Source organism: Polistes dominula, unplaced genomic scaffold (assembly GCF_049000335.1).
Source record: "Polistes dominula isolate Pdom_NZ unplaced genomic scaffold, Pdom_raw_medaka contig_15, whole genome shotgun sequence".
Classification (NCBI taxonomy): Eukaryota; Metazoa; Arthropoda; class Insecta; order Hymenoptera; family Vespidae; genus Polistes; species Polistes dominula.
Window position 1 is genome coordinate 1,058,026 of NW_028300915.1, and position 15,850 is coordinate 1,073,875.

General features: G+C 30.9%; 2 protein-coding genes across 11 annotated transcripts in view; one reads left to right on the plus strand and one right to left on the minus strand.

Moving 5' to 3' along the window:
• Positions 1-872: 872 nt before the first annotated feature.
• On the minus strand, positions 873-15,043 carry Brd7-9 (Bromodomain containing 7/9). Of its 10 annotated transcripts, none has more exons than XM_089170069.1 (5): positions 6,189-7,029; positions 5,987-6,065; positions 4,503-4,681; positions 1,792-3,436; positions 873-1,655 (listed from the first exon to the last, which is right to left on the minus strand). In XM_089170069.1, exons 4-5 carry the CDS (start codon positions 3,377-3,379, stop codon positions 1,003-1,005), a joined length of 2,241 nt encoding a protein of 746 aa, XP_089026195.1. In that variant the 5' UTR covers positions 3,380-3,436; positions 4,503-4,681; positions 5,987-6,065; positions 6,189-7,029; the 3' UTR covers positions 873-1,002. The 10 variants fall into 10 exon arrangements, with proteins under 10 accessions (XP_089026195.1, XP_089026193.1, XP_089026192.1 ...); XM_089170067.1 differs by having other exon boundaries at positions 1,792-3,489; positions 6,193-7,028; XM_089170066.1 differs by having other exon boundaries at positions 1,792-3,489; positions 6,189-7,028.
• The window catches only part of kcc (solute carrier family 12 member kcc), a 105,274-nt gene continuing 97,545 nt past the window's right edge, over positions 8,122-15,850 (plus strand). The window contains 1 exon segment of the mRNA XM_015324413.2: positions 8,122-9,750. Coding sequence (XP_015179899.1) covers positions 9,669-9,750 — 82 coding nt within the window. The 5' untranslated portion in view covers positions 8,122-9,668.

A 15,850-nucleotide genomic window follows, 5' to 3' on the forward strand; every position in this document is an offset into this window, starting at 1 on the left:
ATAATGCAGTTCTTTTTTTAAAGAGACACAGAAAGCTATTTCGAAATGTCGCTAGCAGATACGTTTTATTAATCATGAGCTTGTACGAATACCTTCCAGCGAAATACTAACATATGTATTACATATGTAGAATATATACACACACACACACACACACACATACACATAGATATATGCATGCCTCTTGGTAAAATGGTCGAGTCCATTTCTACGATTCGATTGACCACATTATTTCTCTATATTTTAAGTAAGTCAAAAAGAAAGACAGAGAATATTAATTTCCACGTTAATTAAATTTTTAATCTTTCAACGAATATATAATTGAATTTTTTTTTTTTTTTTTTTAATTTTTTTTTGTTCCTTTTGTAGAGGAAACCTTTTTTGCTCGTACGACCCATTATATAATAGGAGTCGTTAGTTACGAAAGAGAATTAATTGCAATTTTGTAAATTATTTATTTATTTTTGGTATAAAAGGAAATTCTTCATTAATTCAAAATAAAAAAAAAAAAACAGAAAATTCTTCATTAATTTAATTTAAAAAATATATGAATTATTTATTCTTTTTCATTTTTCTATTAGACTTTTTATAACATAATATTATGACTACACAAATGAAAGATTTATATGACAATGAAATATTGAAATAACAATTTGTTATTGTATAATTAAATGAATTATTGTGTAAAATGAAATATTGTACAATTTGGCATACAAATATATACAGGACAATGTATTCGTGATCAATGATATAAATCATATGATAAATAAATTAATAACAATTACGATAAGGATTATTAATTGTATCAGTTAATCGTGTATATATATATCTATATATGTGTGTGTCAGCATAAAATAACAAAGACACTAGAATAAAGTCTTGCAGTAAGTATTTATTTAATATAAGATTTAAATCATTCTAATATATTCTAATATATATATATATAGATATAATAAAATGTACAATCTATATCTTATAATGAATTAAAAGTTAAGTTAAATACTATGATTCCGATAATATATCCTCGAGTGTTTTATCGTCATGTAAGGGTGAATGTCCTAATGTAGGATCGCTTTCCAAAAACTCTCGAAGTTCAGATTCCAAATCGGGAACACCCGATGGTTCCGACGTGCTCAACAAAGGAGGGGACGTTTGATTGTGCGTAACACCGATTTGCATTTGATTTGGATTGACAATACTGATCGTTGGATTTTGTTGACTGTTAGGACTCAGTAAACTCGTATTTGGAATTGGCGATGGTGCTGGTAAAAGATTCGTGGGTACTTGATTGCCATTTGTTGGTTGTTGTAACAACGTATTTTCTGCAACTATTGCTGGATTATGTGTAGTAATTGGTTCAACTTCCATTGGTTCGGCTCCACCAAGTGGTGCTATGCCCATAGCACGACGTAATCCATCAACTGGTGCAATAGCTGAGGGTGGAAGTTTCTTTGCTATCTCGGTAAGATTATCGGTAATCTTGCCGGCTAGGGCAACTTCACTTTCCGAGGCCTTAGGAACGTTCGATAAATGGGCAGGTGGTGGAGCTGAGAGACGATCGTGTTGTACTTGTTTCAAACGACCCAACATCTGCGAAGTATCATCTAAACGACTTTGTAAAGCTGCACGATCCTCGCTGAATTTTAATTCCTCTTCTAAAACATTCAAAGAAATATGAAACATATAAATGATATATATATATATATATATCAGTAATTAAGATAACGAATAAAGTATAGAAATGATTTTATAATTACAAGTAAATAAGATAAGATAAGATAAGATAATTACCTAATTTTTCCAAAAAGTTCATATCAATTCCCAATTCAGATAATGTTTTCAACTGATCAATATCTACTCGAACTTTCTCCAATGATGGAATGTTTTTGTTTAAATCTTGCATAGGTTTTTCTAACAAATGTTTGATCTTCTCCTCTTCCTCTTTAATTCTTCTCCTTTCTTCGAGTAACTTTTTCGTTTTTCTATGATCACCATTAGTTAGAATATCTAATAAATCATCGACCATAGTTAAAGTGTAATCACAGTCTTTGGCAAAATCAAGAATAGATTCTGCATATTGAACAGCAGTTTCATCTCCGTACGTTTGATAGACAAGATCAGTTTCTTCTTTAGTAAGATTGGCAAACGTGGAATCGTAACTTGGGGCATAAGACCCAAATGGTCCATAGTACAATGATTTAACTGGTTTTGACATATTCCTTCTGTCTTCTCTGAAACCAGCTAAGGCTCCAGTTCCATGATTTAATTTTCCTATAAGTTGTCCTAATGATACAGGTCTTTGATTAGTTCCAGGTATAACACCATCTCCAGGAACAATTATTTGCAAACTCGTAGTTCCATCTTTCTTTTGTCTTAAAAATCCCATTTTGGTGTTGAGACGTTTCAGACTTAATTTGTCAGAAGCTGCTTTAGCTGCTCCACGTGCTTGTTTCAAAATTTCTTCCGGCGTTAGGTCATCCGGAATAGCTTCGAATTTACCTAAACTCGCCAATCTCATTTTTCGTTGATTTTCCTTACGAAGTTCTTCCGCTTCTTCATTCCTTTCCTCCTGTTCTCTTTCCCTTTCAATTTGTTCTTCGGTAACAAGTACATCAGGATTATTAGGATCTTCAACTCCTAATTCAAATCCAAGTTCTTCCTTGGAAATGTCATGCATGTAAGTTAATACTGGTCTTAATTGTCTCAGTTTTTCAGGAGTTACCATCTTCAATCCTACATGTAATAATTTCTTGGCAGCCTTATAATAAATAGTATCTGGATGATTATACGTAGTTGCATTGTTACACATTAGTTTAAAATCATCTATAAATTCATTTAAATTCTGATAATTATTATCATCTATCTTTTGTTTAATAGTACTAAAATCCATCGGATTGGTTATTATTTGTGAATAACCAGGCGCTATACTATCTGTCACTGGCCATGCGAAGAATTGTTGAGGATCACGTTTTTCCATTGACCTTAACAAATGTTCCAATAATCTTTGTAAAGGAGTACGTTCAGCTATTTTTCTTAAAACGCAAGTTCTTGGTTCACGATGTGGCGAAAGTGAACTAATTTGATTAGCAACATTGATTCTACTAGGTTCATTGCTCGAAAGAGGTCTAGGAGATAACAATTGTTGATTTGGAATCTTTTTAGGTACCTCGACGAAACCTTCATCAGCATCACCTACAGATTCTTGACTGGATTCTTCTCTCTTTCTCTTTCTATCTTTGTGATGATGTTTGTGTCGTTTATCCTTTTTCTTCTTTTTCTTTTTAAGCTTCTTGTGACCCATGTACCTATCATATTCTGAATCTCCTTGTGTCACCGAGTAATTAACACCTAGCTGTTGTTGGTAGTGCTGAGATAACATTGTTCCTTGGCTTGGATATTCGTTGGCGTATTCCGGAGTCCCACTGCTTCCTCCTACCTTCAAAATTAATTTTAAAGTAGGCGGTTTGTCCGTTGTCGTATATTGTCCTTCTGTTGACAAAATAGATAATCAGTAAATAAAATGCAAACAATAAGACATTGAATGAGGCATTCGAGAAGAAGAAGAAGAAGAAGAAGAAGAAGAAAAAAAAAGCTCTAACGTAAAAGCTAGAAATTTGACAATGAAATATATATATCTAATGCATGCACAAAAAAATATGGTGCTTTTTGTTTTAAAGAAAACAATCAAAGTGCAAGGATAGTAATAGCATAAACTTTTAGCAGCATAAATATTTTCTATATGTCTCGTTGTATAGTTTCAATAGGAGAGGAGCTTAGAAAAACTAAAGTGCGATTGTAAATAATTAATGAATTTCTACAAGGGGTGGGGCAGGGCAGGGCAGGGCAGGGGGCAGGGGGCGGGTAGAGTATTAAAAATAGGATTATTAAGGGTTTTCATTCTAATAATTATATACAGAGATGATTTTATGACAGGATAGTGACCTTGTTTTCACATTAAACAAACTGGAAGCGAGATGGAAGTAGTAGTAATAGTAGCTCAATTTGAACTAATAATAAATGAAATCTTAATAGAAATACATATATATGTATGTACGTATATATATATGCATATGTAATCAAATAGTTGTCATTGTAACATCGACTGTCTTATAATTTTGTAAGAAAACAGTAAAGAAAGAAAATAATTATTAAAATTGAAAATACCTCTTAAAGGGCTAAAGCAAAGCACATACGGTCTTTGATGCCGTAATACATAACAGCCAGGGTAACTATGCGGTTGAAGCGCAACAACAGGGTTTTTACTTTCTTCTTATCATATATATATTTATATATATATATAGTAATACTTGTTATCTATCATAACATTTATAAAGAGAAACCATAATGTGTTTAATTATATTTAGATCTTGTTGCGCTTCAACTGGTTTTTAATAGACAAAAAGTGGAAAAATAGGTTTATTATGGATATATTGAAATAACTTTGGAGCACAGCTAGCTTCTGTCGTGCAACCAGTCCTTGTCTTTAGTTACACGTCACTTACTTCCACGTCGAGCCTGTCGTTGTGGAACCTTCGTTTATACTTTTGAATCCACCTCACTTCTACTCCAACCTCACTCTCTTTCTTTCTTTCTTTCTTTCTTTCTTTCTTTCTTTCTCTCTTTCTCTCTTTCTCTCTCTCTCTCTCTCAGTTTGTCCTTGGTGAAAACGCAGTCAAAATTCCTGTGCATCATTTTAACTATGAGTACGAGTAGGATTCCAATGAAAATAAATAAATAAAGATAAAAAAGAAAAGAAACAACTATATTTTTTCACGTAGATTAATTATAGAATTTTGTCTTATCCTTTTGGAAATAAAAAAAAAAAAAAGGTGTACCATTTAAAGACACACCACCATCATTTACAGTTGAATGTTTTCATTCGAATCCTCAGATGGTGTGTAATACTTATATGATACAAATAAACAATTCTCTCTATTCCTCTTTATAATTATAACATCTTAATGAAACAACATCGTACAAAAAATCATTTCAAAAGACAAATATATACAAAATGTTAACGATTAACATGTAAGAAAAGATAACGAATGTGAACAAAGTGCTTGAGTGAACGGTGTGCGAGTTTGTAATTATTAAATGTATAAAATAACATTATTCTTTTTTTCATGTATTATATACAACATGATTAACTGAATTTGATTATCCTTGAATAATTTATCAATTGTACATTTAACATGAAATAGTATTGAGAAGAACATACTGCAGTTGATATGACTTGTATTATAAGTTGATATGATTAAGAGATTTATAAAGTTAACTTTTCATGTATTATATACAACATGATTAACTGAATTTGATTATCCTTGAATAATTTATCAATTGTACATTGAACATGAAATAATATTGAGAAGAACATACTGCAGTTGATACGACTTGTATTATAAGCTGATATGATTAAGAGATTGCTAAAGTTAATATAGTAACCATTTATAACAAAAAATAGGTTAGAATACAATTGAAAAGTTGTTCGAGGTAATCAAGTTAAGTGTATCATATTGTATAATTAGGATAATAATAAGGAAACAAGATATTATTCCCTGATATTGACAGATACTATTAACGATATCATATCATATCGTGCAATAAAAAAAACTTATCTGCGTACCTTTGTCTTTGCTACAATGATAATGTTTGAACAATTGTATGGATAAAAACAATGTCACATTTCTATTTGATAGTTGAAAATAATACAGACCATGATAGACCACGAAAAACGTGCGATGAAATTGTACGTTTTTATATACATACATATATATATATATATATATTAGATATATATGTATGTTCGAGAGAAGAAAAAAAAACATATGCGATATGGAGATTAGAATGAGAGAGAAATGATAAGAAAAAAAAATATATATATATATATATATAATCGTCAATAAGAATTTGGGCGTCGTTGTCGAATAATCGTGAAAAAAAAGTCCTTGTAATTTTTGTAATGCCATACCGGATGACCGAATCTCACCTTCGTGCCTCTGGCGCTTATGTTTTTTGTGCTTCTTTGAACCCATGATTAACACTTTTGGCTACTGACTTGGCTTGTTCTAAAATCGATTATTATCACGATATAAATAAATGTTTTCTTATTGAATTGTGTTTGAAAAACAAGAAGAAGAAAAAAAAAAGAAAAAAAAGAAAAACAAACAAAAATTATAAACACAACTCACGAACTTCGTTGCAATCTTCCACTTTAAACGTTTTAATCAACGATGATCATCATTCGTACATCACGCATCAATTTTAAGAACCGTTATGCACCATAACCATAATTATGCACAGGTAAGCCTAGGGTTTTTGTTATTTTTCATTGGTCATAGCAAATGCACACTGGCGCCACAGTCGGTGGAGAAACCGCGCGCTATTTGAATCTTCAGAAATTCTTACGAACAATCGATCGAAACAAATGACGTTTTATTTGTAACTTTTTTGTTTATTGTTGTTGTTTTTTTTGTATTATTAATAAATAATAATTAAATATATTGTTAAAATTACAGAAATTCGCTAAAAAAAAAAACATTCAAGTTACTATTGTGTTTTTAGCAATTATTTTTTGTATGAGACCATTTGACAATTTGTTAACATTCATATTTTTAGATACAATTGATAAATATGCAATTGTTTAATATTTTAAAATAGATAATAAATAATTCTGTTTTTTTTTTTGTTGACAATCTTTTTGTACGATTTGTAGGATAAGATGTAACTTGTCTTATTTGTTGTTTAACAAACTGTAAAGATTAATTTTAAATATTGCATTATTAAAGATGCCTTTTATATACATCAATTAACATTCATCAATAATGAATTAATTAAAAGTCAACTTAAACTCGAGTGTTACGCCCTAACCTAGAAAAAATACTCCATAGCGTTGGTTTAATTTCAATGGTAAGCAATGCAATTGAAAAGAATAGCTGTTAATTCGTTTAAACGTATTGAAATTATCTACAATAATATTAATAGTAAAATTTATAAACAATAGAAAAGTTATATTAATAAAAGTAAAAATATTAGATATTTGTCTTACCTGTAACAAAGAGAAGCCGCTAACGACGAGACGATTAAAAAAAAAAAAAAAAAAAGCGAAAGTAATCAGCTGTTTCGGTTAAAATACACGAAAAGTAAAAGAAAAAGATAAAAAAGTAATGTGTGATCATGTATGTAATAATTGTTTGCGAAACAACAATGCACACACATTCACTTTTATTGAGAAATATTTATCGAGTGGAATCGAGTAGAATCCAGCGAAATCGAGTTGTCTAAACGGCGAATCGTTGCAGCAAGTGTCAACTTTGTAAATCTAAATATAATATCGTGAAAAATTGCACAAACATATATATATATATATATGTTCGATTTTCAATGTCATCATATATTTTTTTTTTTTAATTTTATTTATATTCCTAGATTTCCTTTCAACGAATCATTTTTTTTCTTTCTCTATTCCTCGTTGTACTCCTCTTTTATTGTTTTTTTCTTTTTTTTTTTTTGCTTTCAATATTTATCAAATATTCTTTTTTTTTTGTTTTTTCTTTACGATATTCGATCCAATTGCAACAAAGTGCATGCATACCTTTGTTGACTTAGAGACATGCCCAGTTTTTTTTATTGATAACTGAAATACCTCGTGAAAAAGCGACCTTTCAAATTTTTATCATCAAAGTTTACGTTTACTCAGTCGATAAGTATAATTTTTGTGTGATAAATTTATGATAGAAATTATGAGTATTGATTAGAGTAGTACACGTCTAATGGAAGGATGATTATTATTTAAACAAGAAGTAAATTGCAATGACATTTATATATATATATATTAAAATCTATAGGGAAAGTATCTAACTTTCCGCATCCTGCTGCCATCTAGATCGAATTAATGTATGACCGACGGAGGAACCAATTATAATTAATTTCATTGACAAACAAACACATTATTGAATCTGATGAATCAAATAAATTCCTATTATCTTATGAAACCATCAGAACGTTATCAATGCAACGATCTACGATAAATCTTTAAACAGATGCAATAGAAAAAAATTGCATTGCTTCGTGAAACATCCTTGAAATGCATTCCTGAAAGAAAGAAAGAAAGAAAGAAAACACCGCTCTTTAAAAAAAAAAGAACAAACAAAAAACTAACAAGCCGGCAATGCATATAGCACGTGTATGCTTCTCCCCCACTCTTCCAAAACCGACGAATCATCGAACTAGAAAGTATCCCACTTCGTAGTATTAAAATACATTCATGTATGCATTTGAGCGTATTCGGACATGTTCGGAATGATTCGGCGAGTCTCGGGCGGGCTCGTCTGCTGGGTGGAAAGCCACGAGCGCGTCGCGTGTTGTGTTGTCTGGTCGCGGGTAGCGCGTCCAATGCAACGGAAAGAGAAAAATAAACAAACTAGAAAAAGAGAGAGAAAAAAAGAGAAAGAGAAAGAGAAAGAAATAAAGAAAGAGAGTGAGAGTGAGAGCAGCGTTTAAAACGCATTCATCGTTGTTGCGTCGTGTGTCGTCGTCGTCGTCGTTGCGTAGTCGTAGTCGTCGTGTTGTGTGTATATTCACCCCTCCTAGTAACTTTCCCCCTCCCTCCTACCATTTGACTCGTTGCCGGCGTTGGGGAATCCACCTCTCTCTCTCCGCGCCGTCCTTCGTCACTCATCATACGAACTTTACCGTAGGACGCGCGACGACGACGGAAAACGACGTTTGTGTTGTATATCTCGAATCCTCTCCTCCTTCCCCACCACCTCACCTTACCACTGAAGGTCCGGCGGGAGTTAACGAACGGCGTGCGTTTAGCACGCGCTTACAGCTAGACCTCGTTAGTACGAGAAAAGAGGCCCGACTCTTTGCGTGTATCATCATCGTATACGAAAACTCGTCATCGTCGTCGTCGTCGTCGTCATTGTCATTGTCGTTGCTTCCTTTTCGTTCTATCGTAATCGTTCGTAATCGTTCGTACTTAATCGCGAAAAGAGACGAAGATATTACGAAATAATTGTATTATTATTGTTATTATTATTGTTAGTTACATACGCGATATGGCTAGAGAGAATAATAGATAAACATAGAAAAACGAAAGAAGAAATTATTTCCATCTCTTTGTTCGGTTTGAATTTCTATTTCTCTCTTCGTTTGAAAGGTAGAGAAAGAGATAGAGATAGAGAGAATACTAGAACGTCAGTAGTAGTAGTAGTAGTCGGTCGAAGGCGAATCGATCTACTGTGCGATTAGGCGAATCGGCGAATGGAGAACTCCTTTGTCGTTTATCGTCGTAGAGGAGGAAAGTGTTGCGGCCGTCTCGTCACCGCTCGATATCGAAAGAAAAACGGAGAGTATATTTCCTGCTGGTAAATTCGAAAAAGAAGAAAAAGAAAAGGAAGTGGAAGAAGAAGAAGGAGAAGATTTGAAAGGGTAGATAAAACGAGACAGTGGGGGAGATATATCTAAACGCTATCATTGATTTCAAATCGAGACAGTTTTGGTTTTCTTGTTTAAAACCAATATTCTACCCACCACCACAACTACCATTGCCAACATTACCACCATCATCCACGTAGCACGATATTACTACTATTACTACTACTACTACAATTATATACAACTACTAGTATATCTCAACACGAAGGGGTAGTAGGGACACGGCAAGAATGGAACGCTTCAGAGTAACACCGGCAAATAACACTACGCAGTATATTCAACCCTTGCAAAGATCTTCTATTCACGAATATGGTAAGTTTTAGTTTATCACTGAAAAGAAAGTTAGAGAAAGAGAGAGAGATTTACTAGAAACGCGTGTGCTTAGTTAAAGACCACGTGCTTTTGTCTAACTTCTAACTCTATCAAATATTCGTCTAATTTGCAATCTTGTCAAACTATACATGCGCCGATTGTCTTTCTCTCTTACTCTATGTCGTCCTCGTCGAGTCAGTGACGTTATTTTTCTAGGGCTTTGACCTAACACACTTCGACGCCTGATTTTCTTATGTGTCTGCTGTGGCCTATGTCGCCAAAGACGGATCGATTATATTCCATCGTCGAAAGCGAAATCAACTGGAATTCTTTTCTATGTGCATGCACCAACATGTGCATATCCTAACTACATATGAACATGTATATTTGTGTGATGTATATATGCACAATGCTTTCATTGTAAAAACTCGAAGACGATGATTATTATTCTGAATGCATTTTTTTTTTCTAATTTAATTACATTGAAAATCAATTCCTGTTTATTGTGTTAATGTAAAATATATGTTAAATATATTTGATTAAATTGTGAATTTTTGATGATTCTTTTAACAATGATGTATCACAAAATGGAAGTATCTATTTAAAATTGTAAACTAGCAATAGTTAGAGAATGACAAAGCATAAAATACGAATGAACTATATCAATATCAATTTTGAATGTTCTTTTGACTATTTTGTTTGAAAATGAAAATGATTGTTTTTAAATGAAAGCATTGAGTATGTATTATTAGTTACATGTTAAACGATTATTATTCAAGAGTTTCCATGACACGACGACGACGATGACGACGTCATTTCCATATTGCAATCTCGTCATTTTGTTATCGGTGGATGGATGGTCGAGTACGAGCGTCGTTGTTGCTTGTCAGCTTTGATTATTTTTACAGATAATATCTTTTTTTTTTTATGTCGAGAATATATCAAAGGGTTGAAAACTCACGACTAATATATCGATCCGTATTTGTAATTTTAATTTAGGTGTGTGTGTGTGTTTTTTTTTTAATTATATTTTGATAATAGCAGACAGAATTTGACGTTGATTCGATTATTTGTTATGAAATTGACCGTGCCAGACAAGCCACACCCCCCGCCCCCCCACACACGGAACCTAGACACGCAAATACAATTCTGCATTTACTGTATATAGTATATATATAGATATATGCACGTGTTGTTGTATATTTTGAAAAAAAAAAAAGAAACTAATTTGACATGATAAAAGAAATTGTTTCAGATATTTTGTAATTTTGCATATTAGAAGAAATGAAAAAAAAAATGAGAAGATCATCAATTGATCGATCGTAGTTTGTTCTAACTCTCATAAGTTTTGTCTTTTATCCTCTTACGAAAGACTCGTAAATCAACTTAAACCGGCTTCATTCTATCGAGTTAACCTTGAACAATGGAAATACTGACTGACCCAAAAACTATTCTAATAATCTTTTTTTTAGAAATATTTTCCAAAAAAATAACAAATTGATACTCGTCTTATTATTTTTTTGTACTTTTTTTTTTTTTGAAAGATTTAAGATCAACATTATCGTTTAAAAGGTATCGTGGAAAAATAATAAAAAAATAAAAATAAAAAAATAAATCAAATTCAAACACATTTTGTTTGAAATAAACATCACGTATACTAAATTGTCTCTTTGTTATATAATCATTTTTGTTTGAAAATGAGGTCTCTTTATTATAATGACCTAATTTGTAATTACAATGCATGTTTACGATACCATATCATCGGTTGGTTATGTTAGGAAAAAAAAAGGAAAAAAGAAAAGAAAAGAAATGAAATGAAACTATAGTTAATTGTGCATACGACATCATTTTCCATCTTTGTTGAAAGACTATATTCGTTGAGTTTGCATATAAAGAATAATCTTGATTAAAAAAAAAAAAAAAACAAAAAGAATTCATTTCATTTCAATTTCATATTTTCCCGCTTGCTTGCGCATTGCATCTTGCGCAGAACGTATTAAACAACTTTCACTGTTTCAATTTTATTTGTTGTTGTTGTTGTTGTTTTGTTGATAAATTAATCAAGTTTATTAAATATGAATTTAAAGAAACGAATGTAATGTTTTATCATTTATTATTAAAAATATAAAATTGATATGAATTTTCTAAACGATTCAATAATTTGATTATATATGTATATATATATATGAATTTTTGATAAATGGAAAATACTTCGTGATAGGAAATATAAAGAAGAGACTATGACGGAGTACATAATATCAAATAAAAAGAGAGAGAAAAGGAAGATTGTTAGACGAGATATAATGGCTCGTTGACACCCCGATAAATATGTACGACGTATTGTGTGCTATACGTGATCGTTCGATCGGCAATAAAGTAGCAGTTATGAGAACAACCGATGCTGCTTGGTCATCTTTATAAATGATCCAAATATACTTCTACATATTTATTTTATCGAGACTATACGTACGTGCAATGTTTTCTAGATAAAATATCTATTAAGATCGTAGTTCTTTTTTTTTTTTAGATTTTTAATAGGACATTAAACGAATCGTGAGGGTGTTCCATTTTAAAAATACAAAATAAGCCAAATTTCGTGGAATATTGAAAATCGTTTTATGTTTCATTAAAAAAAAAAAAAAAAAAATTGTGTTTTATTTTATTTTATTTTATTTCTTTTTTTAGGACAATAAACGAAACGCGAGGGTGTTCCATTTTAAAAACACAAAATAAGCCAAAATTCGTGGAATATTGAAAATCGTTTTATGTTTCCTTAAAAAAAAAAAAAATTTTATGTTTTATATATTTTTTTAATTTTATTTTAATAGGACATTATAAACAAGTCGTGGATGTTAAATTTAAACAACAACAACATCAACAACAACAAAATAAAAATAAAATTAAACCAAATAGGAAAAATTCGAGGTATATTGCAATCGTTTATGTTTCATCCAAAAAATGTTCGTGTTAACATTATTTTACGAAGATATTACATAATTAAAATTACTTTTCTTTTTTTGTTTTCATTAAAAAAAAAAAAAAAAAAAAAAAATGAATAGAATGTATGACCAAGGCAGGTGGATTTTAATTGGACACTGAACATTGACACACACACACACATATATATATTCGAATACTCGATTGGTTTGAATTCAATGATTTGTTTCGAGTTGGATTAAATTGCAGATTAGCTGATGAGAAAGGTTTGAGGGATTGAATAGGGTGGGGGTGGGGTTGGGGGGTGAGTGGGAAGGTTATTCGATACTTTTGGAACGTCCTTAACTGGAATGCATCATTCGAAAGAATCCAAAATGCATGCATGCATGCATACATACATGCATACATGCATACATCAGATGTTCGATAATGAAATCTCGAGTTTAACGATCGACATATTCGTGGATATATTCGTCGAAGGGCATCTCGAATTAAAACGAAAGGATAATCTATTTTTGTAATGTAACTCGTTAACCTAGCTAAGAAAGAATTGCGAGGGTGACCGATAACCGCACCCTTTCGATAATAATACTTCGCCCTTTTTTTAGAATTTATCTGACAGTGACGATTCATTTTTTCCTTTTTTCTTTTTCTTTTTCTTTTTTTATAATAGGAGAATCATTTTCTTGTAATAATTATACTTTAAATGAGAGAATTAGTTATATATATAATAATAATAACTAATATATATAAAACTAACTCTCTATATATAATAACTATCTACAATATATATATAAATATAACTATATAATATTTAGTTATATTTATATTATTTTATAGTTTATATATATATATTTAGTTATTATATTATTTTATTTATATATTATGTAGTTTTGTTGTATATATAACTAACTCCCTATATATAATAACTATCTATAATATATACATAATTATATAATAATTAGTTATATTTATATTATTTTATAGTTTAATATATATATATATATATATATATATATATATATATATATATATATATATATATATATATTTAATTATTCTATTATTATATTATATTATATATTTAGTTATTATATTATTTTATTTATATAATATTTAATTTAGTTAATAATATATAGGGTGAAACAAACCTGTGAAACGAAAAACTAAAGTTACCCAAACAAAAATATAATTTTTTATTTAATTAACTTTGCTATTTATAATCATGTTAAATTAATGAATTTTTTTGTGTAACTTCGTTTGACCAATTAAAGGGCGAAGTTCGTTGCAACGAGAAAGGTGAATAGCGGTATAGAAGTTTGGTAGAGAGGGCAAAGGGTTTAGAGAAGGGATAGCAAAGTGAGGGTGGCTTGAAAGCAGCTGCATCCCTGTTACAAAAGCAGAACCAGGCAGCAGCGGGGGTCGATAATCGTGCAACTCCACCCTCCTCTTCCTTCCACTCTTCCTCTTCACACCCTTCTCCTCACACCCTTCGATCCCTCCAATTTACTCAATTCCTTTTTCTATTTTTTTTTTGGTCTACTCATTGTCAGTTAAAAAAAATAACACACGTTTCACGTTTTATTAATCATATTAACAACAACCCCTTCTCTTTTTCCAACCCCTTATTTCGTATATCTTTTCTTGAACAACCCTAATTTCAGATTACGTGTCTGATAAAAAGTAATTTGATCGATTGTATTAAAAAAAAAAAAAAAAGAAATCAAATTCTTCGTTAAGTTTCATGGAAACGGATTTTAGTTTCGTTTTTTTTTTTTGTACAGAAAATGTACAAAATGTTAGGACGAAGGGAAATGATAAATAATTGTTTTGTTAAATAAATAAAATTTTTCTAATGCACCCACACACACACACACACACACAGTCACACAAAAGCTTGGAAAATTTGTATAAATATTTGTCTTGTAAAATAATTTTATTGGCAATATTATTTTTTGAATGCATTTGCAAAATGACCACCACCACCACCACCACCAGCAGCAGCAGCCCCATTATTAAGGTTATGTCATTCGAAATGAAGAATAGCAAAAAAGAAAAAAAAGATAAGAAAATATTTTATTAAATAACAACAATGGGATGTATAAAAATAAATACAAAAGGAGAAATAAAAATAATATGAAACGAAATAATAGAATTTTTGGTGAAATTGACAGCAAATTATGTCATCGTTGAATTTGTGAGACTTTACTTACGGTTATATATTTATTCAATAGTGGTAGTAAGTTGAATAATAATAAAGGTGCGGTTCGAGTTATATTATCTTTCAACACAGCCATTGTTGTTCCAAACCACCCTTCTTCAATTTTTCAACCCCCCCATTTTTAACAGAAACTATTAAGTTCTCGTACATTCCTACCGAGGGCGCACCATGTTACGAATGAAATCTTCCCTGTGTAGCGTACGGTGGCACCCTCCTGCGAGTTACGTACAAATCAACCCTTATAGGGGGTTCAATGTCAAATCTTTTTTACCCTAATAGAACGTGATGATTCATTTGACACTTGACAAATTTCTTTTACGTGAAATTTTCATGGAAAATTTCTATTTCATATCAAATATGATTTGAAGTTTTTACACACACAACACACATATATATATATGTAGATGTATTATCGTGTAAAATTTGGAAAATTCATTTCGTATTTTCCTTCCACTTGATCGTTCAACTCTCATCATTTTTAAATATGTTTTTTCTTCTTCAAATCTACTTCGTGGTCCAGAATTTTTTTTTTCTTTTTTTTTCCATCAGACAAACCATCTCGTTTGGTATTTTTGTTGCTCATCCGATGATCTTGTAAGTGATTGCAAGAGAGGAAGCGTTAAAAAATAAAAAACAGTACAAGAAAAAAAAATAATACAGGAAAAAGATAGAAAGACACACACATACACACACAAAACACACTCTCATCTTTTTAAAATATCGCTCGACCTCGTTTTCTTCTTCGATCTTTTTTTTTTCGCAACTTTCCACCCCTTCTCCTTCCGCACTTGCGTTTCCGCGATATCATCCCACCACCTCCGACCATCCTGGATTTTTTTTTCTTCCTATTTTTCTTCTCTCTCTCTCTCTCTCTCTCTCTCTCTCTCTATCGTATATACAGACACATATACATTTTGTATTTTTTTTTTTTTTTTATTGTAT